We start from the raw sequence: 15,477 nt of genomic DNA, 5'->3' as shown, positions 1-15,477 counted from the left end.
TGGTACCTTTGTCTATAAAGCTTACTCAATAGACTGTTACTCTATTTCTTTTAATTAAACTCAACTTTTTTGATCTGGGGTCTTATAGCTCTCTACCTGTTGAAATTTCTACATTGGGTCAATCCCGTGATTCATATTTTCCAAGATTATTATACCTGGTCTGTGAGCTCACCTGTAAGTTATTACATCAAGCATATGGATGGTTTATTTGTGGTCACCAGCCTCAAATGTTTCCTCTGTTCTGCCTGTCAATCTTTCCATATACTTTTTTAAAGTTACCATCTCTCACATTCTTCATAGCAAGTATTTCAAGCTTATACACTTTTGTTAAATGTTCAATGCAGCCATTTCCCCCTTCAATCTCAGTAAGTAACACTGACACCTTCTTCAAACCCTCCCCAACCTCCTCTCACATCAACTAACAGACTTTACAAGTGCTCATCCTTTCTTGCTTCTCTTTCGCACAAGAGGTATTATTATTTCACTTGTGCTCTCGATAGTTTTTTTTTTTTTTTTCCCTGTCCCTTCAGGAACTCCCTTCACCAATTTCCTTTTATCTCTGATCTCTAAATTGTTATTGACCTTTTCTGATCAGCATGCTCAATTCTTAAAAAACAAAACCTCGCTCGACCCCACCTCCTTCTCCTCCAGCTTCTAGCCACTGTCTTTCCTTTTATAGCCGAATTCATCGAGATTATTGTTCTATGCTCATGGCCTCTTTGTGTCCTCACACTCCCCTCAGTGACTCCGATCTGTTTCCTGCTGTCGCTCTCACAGGCAGCATTTGTTGTTGTTTCTCTTTCTTTCTTCTTCTTAGATCCCTCGGTTTTCCTCTCAGATCTCTGAATGGTCCATTTAGGTGGCTTATTTCATGTACACGTGCAAAATGGAATAATCTTAGTGAGCTTCACTCTGCAAGGTCTGGCCTTTAGCCATGTGGGGTTACAGAAATTCAAGTTTATGGGTGCACCTAGGACAACTAAAAATATTTAAACTTAGAAAACACGGCTGTATGAAACCTAGAAATATCATTTACATAAAGGAAAACAGTTGTTAAGTATACTCTCTCCACATAGGAAAATGACAAGGAAAGTGAAAATATCACCAAGTGGCTAATGGTGGATTTGGAATTGACCAAAGCATTCTATGTGTAAAAGACTGTCTAATGGTATTAGGCTTATAGCCTGCAGTGTCCATCACCACATCAAGAATGAACTCTGAAAGCAATATTCCCAAAGACTTGAGAGAAGGGTACCCCTCTCTCAGATATAATGGATTATGAAGAGAAGGGATTCCTATTTGACTATTTAATGAATCTTCTGTAGGTACTTATTCTCAAACATAGGTATCAGGAGATGTCCAATTATTGAGGGTTTTGGAGGGGTGGGGTGGGGGGGTGGAGTGAGCCTGGTGGCAGGTATTGTGGAGGGCATGTATTGCATGGAGCACTGGGTGTGGTGCACAAACAATGAATTTTGGAACACTGAACACTGGAACACTGAAAAAAAAATTAAATTAAGTTTAAAAAAAAGAAAGAATATATTATGAATGGTGTGTCTGGGTGGCTCAGTTGGTTAAGCATCAGCCTTCAGCTCAGGTCACGATCTCAGGACCTGGAATGGAGCCCCCATCTGGCTCTGCACCCAGCGAGGAGTCTGCCTGTCCCTTTGTCCCTCCCCAACGACCCCCCCAAAACCCCCCACCTGCTCAGCTGTCTCTCAAATAAATAAAATATTTTTTTTTAAAAAGAATATATTATCAGACCCCTTGCTCATTTCATTTTTTGGCTATTTCAAGATGTTTTGGGAACCTGCCTTAGGACAGGTCATTCAAAATGTCCTGAAACAAATTTCCCCCAAAGCCACCAATCAGCTTCCTTCATAAATAGTATATCTGTTATCAAATAAAGGTATTGTTTCTTTTTGTTTTTGGAAAAAAAAACACCCTGCTATGAGAGAACAAATATGTAACTCCTATTACCTATGAGAAGTGGGATAGAAAAACTGAATTAAAACAGTATAGTTTTATATCTCTATTCCAGTAGTCAATTTGTAAATTAAAACAGAGAAAAATCCTAATCTCATAGGCTTTGTTTTATGGATCCTAGCAAAATGTTCAAATTGACCTTTACTATAAACTGAGAGTTGCTCTCCACTAGAAAAAAAAAAATCTGTTTCTTGAATTCAAAATGTCATTTAAGAATACCATAACCATTTAAAATCACAATGTTCACTACACAAATTGAGTCATTCATTCTTTGCACACATAGGTGAAGTAAGTCTACAAAAGGAAGGAGTGTGATGCTTATGTTTTTGGGAGCAATGAACCAGAAGCAATCCCTTTGAAAGAAAAGTGCAAATATGCTTGGTGATCCAGAATTTAAAGTTAAGATCTTGTCTATCTCTCTTTGTCACCATTAATTGATACTCAATTCTTTATGGGGTGGTTACCTTTTAATTCACTCTCAGTGGTTCTCTCATGTCATTCACTTGTTCAGAAGAGCTCAAGGAAGAAGGTACCAATGGATATCTGATGTTAAAGTGTTAGATGTCAAATAGGTCATGTTGGATCTGGTAGTGTTCTATGTGGATACCACATTTGAATACACTTCTAAGAACATTGTGGACATTTGGGTTTTCTACCAAGTGGTTCAATATTGGACAGCAGTTACCCAAAGGGCTCAAGTTAACTGCAGCAACAGTTCTGTATGATCGATAAATACATCACAATGGTTATTATTATGGGCTTTTTAGAATTTAAGACATGTTTCTGAGTCCAGCTCTGACATTATGCTATCCTGAAAAGATAATAATGTATCCACACTTGAATTTTTTCATGTGAAGATTGGGGTTAATATTCTCTCTTAAGGTTGAATATGGGGGTTAAATGAGGATGCATGTAACATGCTTATCATGATGCTTGGCATAAAGTAAATGCCTATAATGGTAATGATGGTATATAGCTTGTCCCACTGATGATAGTACATTAAAGTCAGTTATACCACCAATCTAAAGTGCTGTAGATTTTGCATAAGGATTTCTAAAAAACTATATATTTCAAAAACATAGTCTTCAATAAGGCTGTTTCTGGAATGCGGTTTATAGGACTTTTGACAATATCCTTAGTCTATTAAGTGGGACTTTCCCAGGTGTCTAGTAATTCACTATGACGTCAAGTTTTAAATATCTTTTTGAAGCCTGAACATTGCTGTTGGGGGAGGGGAACTGATGGTGATATTCTCATATATCACGTCTTGAGACAGTTCAGAATGCCACACTAACCTCTATATTAAGCTAACCTTTCTCTAAACCACAAGTCATGAGAATTGGGGGAGGTGACATTTGACTTTACTACCTGTAAATGACCTTTCTTTGATTAATTTCCCTCTTCCAAACCACAGCCATCTTTCAGAGTTATCAGGCAGGAAACGGCTCCCCATTTTTATCCCTGTGTGGCTTTTAATTCCCTAGGTTGTCACCATCTGGCCATAAAAAGGGAGGAGATTGAATCCCAGGATTCTTTCCTTCACTTTCTTGTTGGTAATGTGTTCTTCTATTTTCTTCAGTCTACATAGGATTGTTTAACCATGTGATTAGACTCGGCTATACTGTGAAACAATTTCAGTTTACAATGAGTTGAGGCTTTTCACAAAAACTGGACATGTATTCCATGAGCTTTTCACAGGATTAAAAAAAGAAACAAAATAAAACAGGATCACACTCCTATTGGCACTGGTTAAGCTACCAAGTCTTTCCCTTGAGATGTAACCTATCATCTGCTTTAGACTACAGATATCTCTAGCAGAATCTGTTGGTATTATAGATCTTTAGACTAACATGCCCTCATTTCACTTACCAATTCCAAAGTTAAATTCCTATCCCCAGAGGGTATTTAATATTTTGTATCTAAATTAATGCTCATAGACAATGTGTTCTCCTTATTATTATCCTTTCTATTTAAAAGCTGTGTCTTCAAAGTTGAATAGTCTTTTTCTTCTCTTGTGCTAACATTTTATTGGAGAGTTCAATAACCTCATTACACTTTTTTGTGTCCATAAATGTTATGGTGTTTTAGAAGAATGTTCTCCTCAATGCCTTTTTGAGTTGTTTTTTGAGCATCAGCTATCTACCCTTGACCCGCCTCAAAGTTCCTTGATTTTTGCATTAACAGAATTCATTTCCTCAAATGCTGAACACATCTGCACTTTAAAAAAAAAGATTTTATTTATTTATATTATAGACAGAGATCACAAGTAGGCAGAGAGGCGGGGGGCGGGGGCGGGGAGCAGGCTCCCTGCTGAGCAGAGAGCCTGATGTGGGGCTTGATCCCAGGACGCTGTGATCATGACCTGAGCTGAAGGCAGAGGCTTATCCCACCGAACCACCCAGGTGCCCACACATCTGCATTCTAAAGCAACTCTGATATATTCTGATGGCATCTTTAAAAGTGTGTTCTTTCATTTTTTATTCAGAAACTTCTTCAGTCCTCACCCTCTTGGTCTAAGTTTAACTCCCACAATTTATAATTCTCATGTGGGATAGAGATAGCTTATCTTCTGTTCTACATCAAAACATACTCTCTAGAAGAAATCTGATATTATTCTATCAAAGTGTGAATTTAAGTCATAAAGTTACCTTTTCTAGGGACATGGGTATTTGTACAAGAGCCTTATCTCTAATTGCAAAGTGACATTCTTAAGAATTGTTAAAAGAAACTACTGTTCAGTGTGGATGCAATGAGAAGACCCTAACCATATGGGACTTATATGCCACACAGACAGACCCCAGATTACCAGTGTACTCAGGGAGGTATTAGTATGCCTTACATATGAACTGGATTTGGTATCTTCAAATGTTTTCTTTGAAATTATGGTTCTATTTCTGGCTTGCTTGCTTCTTCATAGTGGCAGTCTAGGTCGACAGGAGACTATGAGACCATTGTCCCATATCCCGCTTAAAAGAGAACACCACTTCAAAGAGAACAACACCTGACAAAAATAAAACAAGCAATAAGTTTTAAAACACTGTGCTGTGTGCTTGTTAATTTTAACTTTTTCAGAGATTCAAGTTACTTTAGGGAACCTACTTTGGGTGATTATGTTCTATATCTGCACAACAAAGCCATCTAAATAAAAATAATTAATATATAATTAATTTCCAAAAATTTCTCCTGTGATATTAGGAAAAGTATTACAATGTTTAGAATGTTCCCTCTTGCCCTCTGCTAAAAAACAAAATCAAAAGTTAAAAACATGGAATGAATTCCTTGAACAAATTTTTGTCAAATTCACTTTTATTAAAATTTCTTTAAAGGGTACTAGGGCTTTTAAATCTAACACAGATGAAACATGCCATCAAAAGAAAACAAAATACTTCATAATGTATCTTTTAGCTACACTGCCTTTTAAAAAGTTTCTTTTGCTAATTGCATTTAGTGATTACAGAATAAACTGTTGCATTCTTTGTGAACCTAGTTTATAAATTATCAGGCATTAACATGAAATAATTTGTTTATGAAACAGAGCAGTAACATAAAGGCATTTTACACAAAATTATATTTGATATGCAATTTTAACCACTATTCCTCTTTATATTTATAAAAGTTATATTATCTATGAACGTATTCACATTCTTCACATGAACATAAGCCAGAGAGTTGACCTGTTAATGATGTTTGTAACATTACTTATGAGTCAAGACTTGACCAAAATCTTTATGGAATTAGAATATATCTTTGTTATCCTATACTTTTTGTCCCTTAAAAACAGTTTAACACACAAAGCTAGGTGAATATGTGATTAGCTCTACATTCATCCATTTAGTAAAAGTTTATTGAGGATTGATGTGCCAAACACTGTGCTAGTTCTGAGAAAAAAATTGTTAGCAGGACAGACATAATCTCTGCTCTTAAAAAGATGACATTCTAGTGGGGGAGACATATTTTCTTTTCAATCTCAACAAATAAAAAAATTTACAAGTTGTATAATGAAAGAAATGTGCAAAAGCTAAGATAAGGGTTGGCACTGGGTAGGCACAGTTTCCGGTTAGGATGGGACAAAAAGAAATGAGAAAGAAGCAGCTATTTGAAAAACGGTGGGTGAGGGTATGTTTTCTCCCACCGCCTCGCTAATCTCCCAAAGTGAATATTTATATGGTACTGCACTTCCCTAGTGATACATTTTTATTCATAGTATAACCATATACGTACTTTTAAAATGTGTGTGGAGTAGTTACAGCAAAGAATGGAAATAAATACATCCTCTAACCACTATAAAAATACTGTAGAGAAAAACTGTGAACGCAGTGAATTACTAAAGTTTATACAAAGGTTCCTTTCTACATGTACAATTGTGAGTCTCAGAGCCAGGATTATTCGACTGCAGAGGACGAAATAGAACCCCTGGTTTAGTATGTAAACATAACCTTGACTTCTTTGGGGTGAGTTGGACATACCATGATCTGCAAATGAGAAAGAAACACAAGATGTTAAAAAAACGGGAAAAATTTCCCCAAATGGTCTAATTCTCACAAGTGGTTATATGATCTTTGCCATTCTAAAATTTGGGAGCTATTTACTCCTGCCTAAATCCCCCATTCTTGGCCACCAAATGTAAAGTGTCTGAATGCTTAGCCACTAGAGGGAGAGTGTGTGCCTCTGGTGATTCTGGAGCCAATGAAAGTAACTCATGAAAAGGATAGGCTTTCAAGGGAGCTAAATTAAGCTCCAACCAGCTAAGGGTATGGGCTATTCCAGCTTTGGTAGCTTTGGGAAATTTGAGGATGGTTCCTTAAGACTTCACAATGGACCCTCTTCTACTAGCAGTTAGGCTGCTTAAAATATCCAGATATTTCATCTTAATTTTGAATATGTTTTAATTCATCTTCTCCAAGGACTTCCATTACTTTGCAGATACCTAAACGCAGGCTTAATTTTTAGGAAGGAGTTGTGGCAATTCAGGGAAGTTAAGTTTCCCCTTATATATTGGTAATTTATATAGAACGAACATTCCAATTTTCTAAGATAATTTAAGATTAAAACCCTTGCTATCTACTGGGATGATCAGAATGACTTGTGGAATTCTAATTTCAGTCTTTTCCAAATATGACTTCAGGAAAATTAATTCTATTTACATAATAGTTAGGCTTAAAAAAAAACCCACAAAAATCTGCCTTACGAATATATAATTCACAGGGGAGAAAAAACATATATAAGTCACAGGACCTGCAATTTTACTTAAAACTGTCATAAAGTTGTTCTTGCTGATCTAAGTCCAAATGATTTGTTCTCCAATGAAAATTGATTAATCTTGTTTGCACTATGGCACCAACTTTCATTTTCCATAATTTAAAAACGAGCCTATTTGTACAGTTTTTAAAAAATACAATGCATGAAATAAACTCTTAAGTAATTCATTATACAACTTAAATATAGTTATTACACAAGTCCCATGGTATCCATTATTCGGTGTTTATTAAGGTGAATGAATTCCTTCCCCACCTCAAAATCCAAAGAAAAGACACGGTCCAAAATTTTATAGACCTACAGACTAGTGTTTAAGATATAGTTGATGATTTTATTTTCAGTGTAGCATTTTTCTTTCCACAGCAGGGGTGAAAAAAAAAACAAAACCCAAACTCAGCAACTATTTTTGGGATTCTTGAAAGGAGTAGGAGTACGAAGCCTCCTCCTAACTCTTTCGGCATTGATTTTCTTCACAATCTGTGATATGGTTTCTCAGAAATGCTGTTTGGCAGTCCTGATAATTTCATGTGTTTTCAAACTTAAGCCACCCAGACTACACAGTTCAGTATTTTCAGCTCCTTTCATTTTCCTTTTCCCTTTAATTATAGAAGCCTCTATTCCCTCTTTTTGCAAATGTGGTCAAGTTAAATACTAAATGCTACTATTTGTAGACGAAATATGCATTTGCTTTTTTTCATGACGATCCACAGACGATTTTCCCAAATAAAAAAGCTGGGCTGTACCTGGTAGTGACGGCGACACTTCCCCCGGACCAACTTTTTGGACCCTCACCCGCTCCTTTGACTTTGGTGAATGCGGCACAAGCCCTGGGGAGTAAAAGCAAGTCAACACTCTAATTTTAAACTTGCACTGCAAAGCACTTTCAAAATAGTTGAGCTTCATCTCAGACCTGAATTTCCTTCTCAATTCATTCCCTCAATTCATCCTGATTCGTGTCCTGGTCTCCCCGGTGCCGTTTTCTGAACTGTACCGCATAGTTTATTGCGAAGCCCGAGTGGGTGGGTCCACGCGCACACCCCGGCTCCGGCCAGGACGCCGATGCCTGAGCTCCGCGTCGGGCGCCCGGATCATCGTCCCGCTCCCTCCGCCCGGCCTCGTCACAAATCCCAGTTTTAAAGAAAACTTCAAGCGGCCGAAATGAACCTCCCCTTACCGCTCCAATCCTTCTTTCCCAGCTGGCAGAAAACGTGAGATTTATTAAGACTTGGGGGGAGCGGGTGGGGTGTCGCCATGGCACTCTCGGAAGCAGGTTACCTGGTCCCCCTTTGGGGCGGGGTCCGCCGTCTGGGGGGCCGCAGGGCAGGGGACGACGCAGCCGGGCGCGCGGGTGGGCGCGAGGGAGTGCGCGCGTCGCGGAGCCGCCGGGCAGCACTTGTCCTGTAATCGATTGCCGAGCGCGCCGAGCGGCCCAGAGCGCAGACACGCGCACACGCGCCCTCGCCACCCCGCGCGCACGCGCGCGCGCGCACACACACACACACACACACACACACACACGCACACGCACAGGCTCAGGCGCCCAAGTCCCGCACACACGCACACACGCGCGCGCGCGCGCGTCCGCCTGCCCGCGCCCCGGGCCCCGCCGCCCGCCGCCCGCCGCCCGCCGCCCGCCGCCCGCCGCCCGCCGCCGTCGACAGCCCGCCCTCCGCCCGCGGGCGTCTGCGCGAGCCCGGCCAGCGGGGGAGATGTGCTCGGGCTCCGGCGGATCGGTTTCTCGGGGTTTGACCAGCTGTCCCGGGCTAACCCTGCTCCTCGCTGAAGATGGAGGAAGTAAAAACAGGATTACCCTTAGCTACAGATCCACTGCCTTAGTTTCCACCACCAACTGCAGTGCACAAACACACGTTAGGCACAGGAAAGAAAGAAAGAGAGAGGATACACTAACAGTAAACACAAACAAAAGGGTGATGGGATTATTTTACTGCATGCACTGCTGAGGTAAATCTCCGCTTGGCTTTTGCGTGGTGAAGAACAGCTCTTGTTTTATTTGTCTTCTGATTCATAGATTATATATAAATATGTGTATCTGATTTGCAAAGGGGGGGAGTGTTTTCAAAGTTAAGTGTAATTATATAGCATCTCGTTTTGCACTGTGATGTGATCAAATGACTTGTTGCTGTTAACCAGTAATAATAATAATGTAGATATTTTTCTCTGGGCGGGATGGATTGTGGTTATGATTAGGATAATGATTTCTGTAAAGGACGCTCAGGGAATCGGGTTGAAGATGATGTCCTCTACCTTAATTTATCTTCCCCTCCTCGTAATGTGTTTCGGGGATGTTAATCGATTAATCAGTTCTCATCTCTGTAGCTGTCATGGATTTTGACTTGTTTTGCTTTGTTTTAACTTGAATTCCAAGAAAGATTGGGTAGCTTGGAATAAATTGTAGCTGTCCTGGTAGAAGGTAATATTCAGATCCTTGTTGGAATTTTTTAAAAAGCAAAAAACCTGGTATGACACATGTAAAAAGGCAGCAGTTAAATCACTTTGACAGGTTCTAGTATGGGCGAAAGAGATGGAATTAAGATTTATTTATTTTTCTTTTCTTTATTTTTTCTTCTTTTATCTTTTCTTTCTTTTCTCTTTCTCTTTCTTTTTCCTTTTTTTTTTTTTTTTTTTCCAAGGGCGAAAAACAGTCCTGTGAAGTTGGCCTAGGTTCCTCCCTGGTTTTTTCCGGCTGTCCCTCCCCCTTTTCCCCCCCCCCCCCCCACCTTTTCTTTCAGTTTTCTTGCCTTAGCTTTTGGTCGATTCTTAAGGAACCGGTGGATCAAGTTTTTTCTCTTCTTGTTAATCTCATTGCTGTAGCACTGACTGACCTCTCCCCCCCCCCCTTTTTTTTCCTCTTTCCTGAAAGTACGTGGTGCCATTCCTGAGTGACTTTTCCTACTAGACCATCCCAAAGGGACGAGGGGGAGGGGTAGAAGGAGGAGGAGGAGGAGGAGGAGGAGGAGGAGAGGGGGGTGTTCCTTCTCTCTCATTTCTTGGTTTTGTTTATCAGCCGATCTGTTTGCAGGATTTGGGCTCGGAATGACCCACCTGTAAAGTGCTTTTCCTTCCTCCTCGCCTTGAACTCTGCAGGGGGCTTGGCTTGGAGGGGCAAGGGAGGGAAAGAGAGAAGGGGGAAACACAAAAAACTTCTTTTTCTCTCTCTCCGTTTATCTTCAGCCCGACATTGTCACCTCCTCTTTGAGGGGTTAGAAGAAGCTGAGATCTCCCGACAGAGCTGGAAATGGTGATGAATCTTTTTTAATCAAAGGACAATTTCTTTTGTATGTACATTTCGTTTCTCTTTCTCCTTTTCTTTTTCTTTCTTTCCTTCTCTGAGGGTTAATAATCATTTCATTGATGGGGCAGACTTCTTTCGCTTCTTCCTGACGTTTCTTTCTTTTTAATATGTGTGTGTTAAATGTGTACATTTTTAAAGAGATAAACTCATTTGTAAAATATCCGAAGAAACTGCCCCCCTTTTAAACTTTACGGATGCCTTTCTTGAAAGCCTTATGTAATCATAATTTGAAAGAATTTGGTAACAGTACAGCAGGTTGAAATTTAAGTGCTATGTAGTGACTGAGTTGGGAATTTGATCTGATTATTCCATAAAGAAAGAAACAAAAGTTTTTTTGGGGGGGTGGGGAGGGTGGTGGTGAAGAAGGGGAGGGGAGGGAGAAGGGAAGTGGTTTTGGAGACAAGAAGTGAAGCTGCCTGTTTTCCAGTAAGTAATGGAGAAATTCCAGGAGCCAGGGCTAAATATACTTGGCGATCAATACAGAAATGGCTCATTGTGAATAATTTAGCTGCTGGTGCAGTGAGAGTTTTGAAACTAAAGGCAAAAAGGACCAGGGCCAAAGGAAAAAAAAATAAGTAAAAATCTCCTCAGGACATGTCAATTCTTTAAACTTTTTCCTTCAAAGAATACAGTTAGCTTATCGATCTTTTCATTATGTGAAATCAAAGCTAGGGGGTGTCATCTCATACAATTTACTTTTGTTTCTGAGAATTAAGTTCTTGTTTGTGTCATTGGTGCATGAAAATAATTCCCCAAACTTTAAAAAAGTGATTCCCTTCCTAAGAGCAAAAAGTTTATGAAATTTTAAAAATCAGAATGTATTAACTTGGTTTGGCGTTTGTATCCAACCTTGGTGTGGCAGGAAATTAAGGTTACATTGAACAGGTGCTTACACAGAACTTCGTGTAGGCTAAAATGTCAATACAAGTCTGGGAATAGGGCGACTGCTGCAGAGACTTTCAAGACACACTGGGGCACTAAATTTTTGTTTTGTTTTGTTTTCTTATGTTTGTTTGTCCTCCCCCCTCCCTATTAGAACATGATGAACCAACTTGCAACAATTGTGAATAGAGCTATCTGTATACCAGGGAAGTCCTCAAACTGCAGTGTGATTGTGGGAAGTAGTGAATGGCAAAATACTTAAATCCCAGTGAAAGCTGGCACATTTGAGGCGTACCCTCACTATTTTTTCTTCAAGTAAATTCTGATTAAGAGAGTTATTCCTTTCTCGCTACAGCCCATCTCACAGCACACTTATCTTTCCTATCCTATCTCCAGCAGGAATCAGATCATTTGCAGAAAGAGTTCAGTGACTTGCAAATGAGCACATACAGTACACTGTAGTATGTTTCTTGGGCCCAGGTTGCAGGAGCAGCAACATGGGCTAACCGCTTGGAGCTTCAAATAAGTTAAGCATTTAATGGCAGATACTGAAAGGAATCATTGTGTTAAGGATATCATCTTTTGTATTGCAGCACTGCACTTTGACTATGGAAACAGAGGCTATTGATGGCTATATACCGTGTAAGTATTCATTTTCATTAATTTGTTATTGGTAATAAAATTACATTTGTTACCTGTATTTTATTTCTGAATTACGTTTTCATCAAGAATTCTATACTCTTATTTTCTGTCTGTTCACAATTTCACCTTTAAATGAATTTGAGAAAATAATAGCATAGAGCCAAAACGAAGGAAACACAGGAATATACCTAACTCTCTATTAATGATAGTATGTTGGTCAGTAGTAAGTAGCTTAGCAGATCAACACTTTTGCACTGGAGTTTTTTCATTTACTTTACTCTCAGTTTAGAATAAGTCAGGTTACATATATGTCTACTAATATGGCGTGTACCGAATATTTACTACTCTGTAACCTAATTTTTCTGACACATAATGTGAAAGCTCCTGAAGCTGACCTTTTTTTTTTTTTTCTTAGCCAACTTTTCTTTTAAACATCCAGCTCTCTGATAGCGTTTTGGAAAATGCTCACTATAAATACTCTCTGCTTAATGGTTAAATCAGATGTTAAAAGAAAACTTGTTTTTTTCAACAGAAAAATACTTTAGAAATCAACACTTCCAATTGCCCTTATTTTACAGTTAAGATTATTGTGATAATCAAATTTTGTAATTTTTTTTTGTGGGCTGGTCATGGTTTTTCATTATTTCATTCATTTGCTATATATTTCTAAATTATAGTTCTTTTAAGGGGAAAATATGGAACATTAAAATTTCAAGGCTATGCATGCCTCTGCATGTATGAAGCAAAGTTGGTAATTAGATTTTATGTGACCATGAACAGAGACCAAAAGATTTTATTTTGTGAAAGCAGGTGACAATGAGCTTTCACCTGAAAGGGAGCACTCCAATGTGGCAATTGACCTCACCTCAAGCACACCCAATGGACAGCATGCCTCACCAGGTCACATGACAAGCAGTAAGTCTTCATTTTATGATTTTTTTTTTTTTTCCTATTTCTCTAGCGACACACTTGAATTTGTTAGGTCTTTGGGGTCCTCTCCTATTGTGGTGTAGCTGCTGCCATAGATTTTGCTAAAGAAAGAACAACCCAGATTTATTCCTGTTCATTCTAGTATCATAAAACATGAGCCTGCTTACTAGTCTGACCTATCCCAAGGTGGCATTTGGGAGCTGGTGCTTACCTGTATCAGGTAAGAAATGTTAGACTTTGCTGGTTATTGTTTTGACTTGCCAGGTTTATGACTAGATTTGTTGTTGTTGTTGGATAAAAGAATATAGAAACAAGTCACTTCCAAAGGACTCTTCATAGGAAAAAGAAAAAAAAGAATTTTATATTGCCTTGGTAGAAAGCTAATCCATCAGTGGTAGAGTTGCAGTGTTACTTTTTTTTTTTTTTTTTAAACTATGTGCAAATTTCTCCTCCAAAGCATTGGAAGTGAAGTGTAATTGAAAATTTATGGACCTGATTTAAATCCATTTCTTTAACAAAGTGAAAGCGTTTTGTTTTAGACTGTCCGGAGAAGAGCTGTGAAAATTAGGAAGGATCTTTTTAACTTGCAGGAATAGACAAGTTTGGGCTACTATTTTTGAGAAAGAGTCATTCATTGATGTAATAAACATTGTTTTTGTGTAATAAAAGAGCAATTTATATCTGTCCGTGACAGAAGACAAAGTACTTCATTAAGACTTTGGTTGGTTTTCTCTTAATTATAATGTTTAGTTATTAAGTGCAAATGGTCTGTTACTCCTCTTCAAACATAATTTGAAATCTTGTGTTTCCCTTATACTTTTGTATGTGTTAGATTCTTGTCTAGAAAGGGCATCTGACTTCTATGTAAATATAACCTAATTTAAAAGTTTTCTCTTTGGGTGATCTGTGAAGGAAAGGCAGTTTCTTTCCTTTTTTTTAAACAAAGATTTAAAAACTAAAGGAAACTGAATCAGCTGCTAAACTATGAACATATTCTCAGGTTAATTCTGATTACCCAGAAAGAACGTATTTTCTTTCAATTTCTCTCTTAATAGTTCTCAAAACTTGAACTTATTCTAAAGCTACTAGCTTTGTAAATAGTAAAGACTTCTGAAGTGTAAGCAAAAGTATATAAAGTATTATTGAATACATTTTGTAGTTCATTAATGTTAAGTGATTCTAGCTATTGACTTGATGTTTTGATTGAACTATATGAATTTACTTATATAAAAGTTTTCTTTTTATTAATGGGAAGTATTTCCTAGGAGATTTTATTCTGGAAGTTGTTAAAATTCCTTTATCACATAGAAAGAAAAATTAATAGTGAGTGACTGAATGTATATTACATTATAGTGTTAATCTCATATGATGGATCTTGTAGCATTAATTTATTTTTTGGCTAGTTGGCTATAATTTGACAAAAGTTATACTACTACTTCAGTGTAGGCAGTCCAATTTTTATATTTTAACATTTAATGTTATTAGTTCCTTGTTAGAATAGATTTTTATTTCTCTGATAATTTTTGTTTCATTTCCTAAAGAGTAAAGATAGGTAGGAAAATTTCTCTTAGCTTAATATGTAGCTATCGGCTTTGGAAACTTGAGAAACTTTGAGTAATCATCGACTTTTAGCTATCATCCCCTAGCCACCACTAGAATATCAGCAAGAAAATGCTTGTTAATTGGCTCCTTTCCTTGTGAATTTGATTCTGGTTTTGCAAGTACTCTTCCAAAAAGCAGCTCACCCATTTATTTTAAGTAAACATTGCAGATTGTGGGCATGATCAATTTGAACAAACAAGAGCTGTGCTTTTCACATTTGAGCTTTTCTCACCCAACCAACAACAGTAAAATTACGTTTGGTAGAGTTTTGTTTTGTTTTGTTTTGTTTTTCCCCCAAACTTACTAGCCTGTGGCAATTCCATGTTGATACGGTTTTTGGCTAAGCTGCATGCGTTTTTGTGTTCTTTTCCGAAGAGTTGCAGGTGAAATATTTGGCTCTCACTTCAGAGCTGTCTGTTGCATCCTTTATGTAGCCTCTCTTTACAGTATCTAGGTTACCCACTTCGGTGTTAGATGGAGAAGATACCCATTTTTCCTTTCTGTTAGATCTGTTAGATCTAGGAGAATATCAGCATTTTAGATTGCTCAAGCAAATAGTTGTAAAGAGGGACTCTTGTCTCTTACTTAGAACAAGAGACCTAAAATCGGTTCACTCAAATGTTTTTCTGTAACTTGGAAGAATTTGTGTGTGTGGGTGGGGGTGCGCTGTCAAATCACTTGTGTCTGAGATGATTGGTTTTCCTAAATCCATTTAAATGCATTGTTGAACTTTATCAAATGAAAATAGCTTATTTATTTTCTGAAAAAAAATTTTTAATATCTTCAAATATACTTCCTGAAGGGCTGTTGTGTCCAAAAACAGAATTGCGATTTTGATTGAAAGTATTCAAGCCAAAAGTAAATGG

At 38.1% G+C, this 15,477-nt stretch overlaps 2 protein-coding genes across 4 annotated transcripts in view; one reads left to right on the top strand and one right to left on the bottom strand.

Annotated features, from left to right (window-relative positions):
- Positions 1 to 5,281: 5,281 nt before the first annotated feature.
- On the bottom strand, positions 5,282 to 9,269 carry LOC111138914. The gene is made up of 5 exons (XM_022490952.1): positions 9,189 to 9,269; positions 8,885 to 9,021; positions 8,518 to 8,699; positions 7,986 to 8,069; positions 5,282 to 6,458 (listed from the first exon to the last, which is right to left on the bottom strand). The coding sequence occupies exons 1-5, from the start codon at positions 9,267 to 9,269 to the stop codon at positions 6,268 to 6,270; spliced, it is 675 nt and encodes a 224-aa protein (XP_022346660.1). The 3' UTR covers positions 5,282 to 6,267.
- The window catches only part of LOC111141434 (IKAROS family zinc finger 2), a 154,521-nt gene continuing 148,205 nt past the window's right edge, over positions 9,162 to 15,477 (top strand). For 2 of the 3 annotated variants that reach the window (XM_022494002.1, XM_022493982.1), the window contains exons 1-3: positions 10,509 to 10,538; positions 12,031 to 12,079; positions 12,890 to 12,994. In XM_022494002.1, the coding sequence (XP_022349710.1) occupies positions 12,046 to 12,079; positions 12,890 to 12,994 (139 nt within the window). In that variant the 5' untranslated portion in view covers positions 10,509 to 10,538; positions 12,031 to 12,045. Of the gene's footprint in view, positions 9,205 to 10,508; positions 10,539 to 12,030; positions 12,080 to 12,889; positions 12,995 to 15,477 lie in introns of those variants that run through there. The other variant, XM_022493993.1, reaches the window with a different exon arrangement.

This window comes from Enhydra lutris, unplaced genomic scaffold (genome assembly GCF_002288905.1).
Source record: "Enhydra lutris kenyoni isolate GAN:26980312 unplaced genomic scaffold, ASM228890v2 scaffoldscaffold1, whole genome shotgun sequence".
In the NCBI taxonomy this organism is placed as follows: domain Eukaryota; kingdom Metazoa; phylum Chordata; class Mammalia; order Carnivora; family Mustelidae; genus Enhydra; species Enhydra lutris.
This window is presented reverse-complemented; position numbering and strand designations above follow the sequence as displayed.

Excerpts from the sequence above, each read along its gene's own strand:
- LOC111138914 (XM_022490952.1), bottom strand. The coding sequence starts at position 9,269 with ATGAATCAGAAGACAAATAAAACAAGAGCTGTTCTTCACCACGCAAAA. Across the intron at positions 8,070-8,517 it reads CCGCCCCAAAGGGGGACCAG|GGCTTGTGCCGCATTCACCA; the intron begins GTAACCTGCTTC and ends TTTACTCCCCAG. Across the intron at positions 6,459-7,985 it reads AGTGTCGCCGTCACTACCAG|ATCATGGTATGTCCAACTCA; the intron begins GTACAGCCCAGC and ends TCTCATTTGCAG.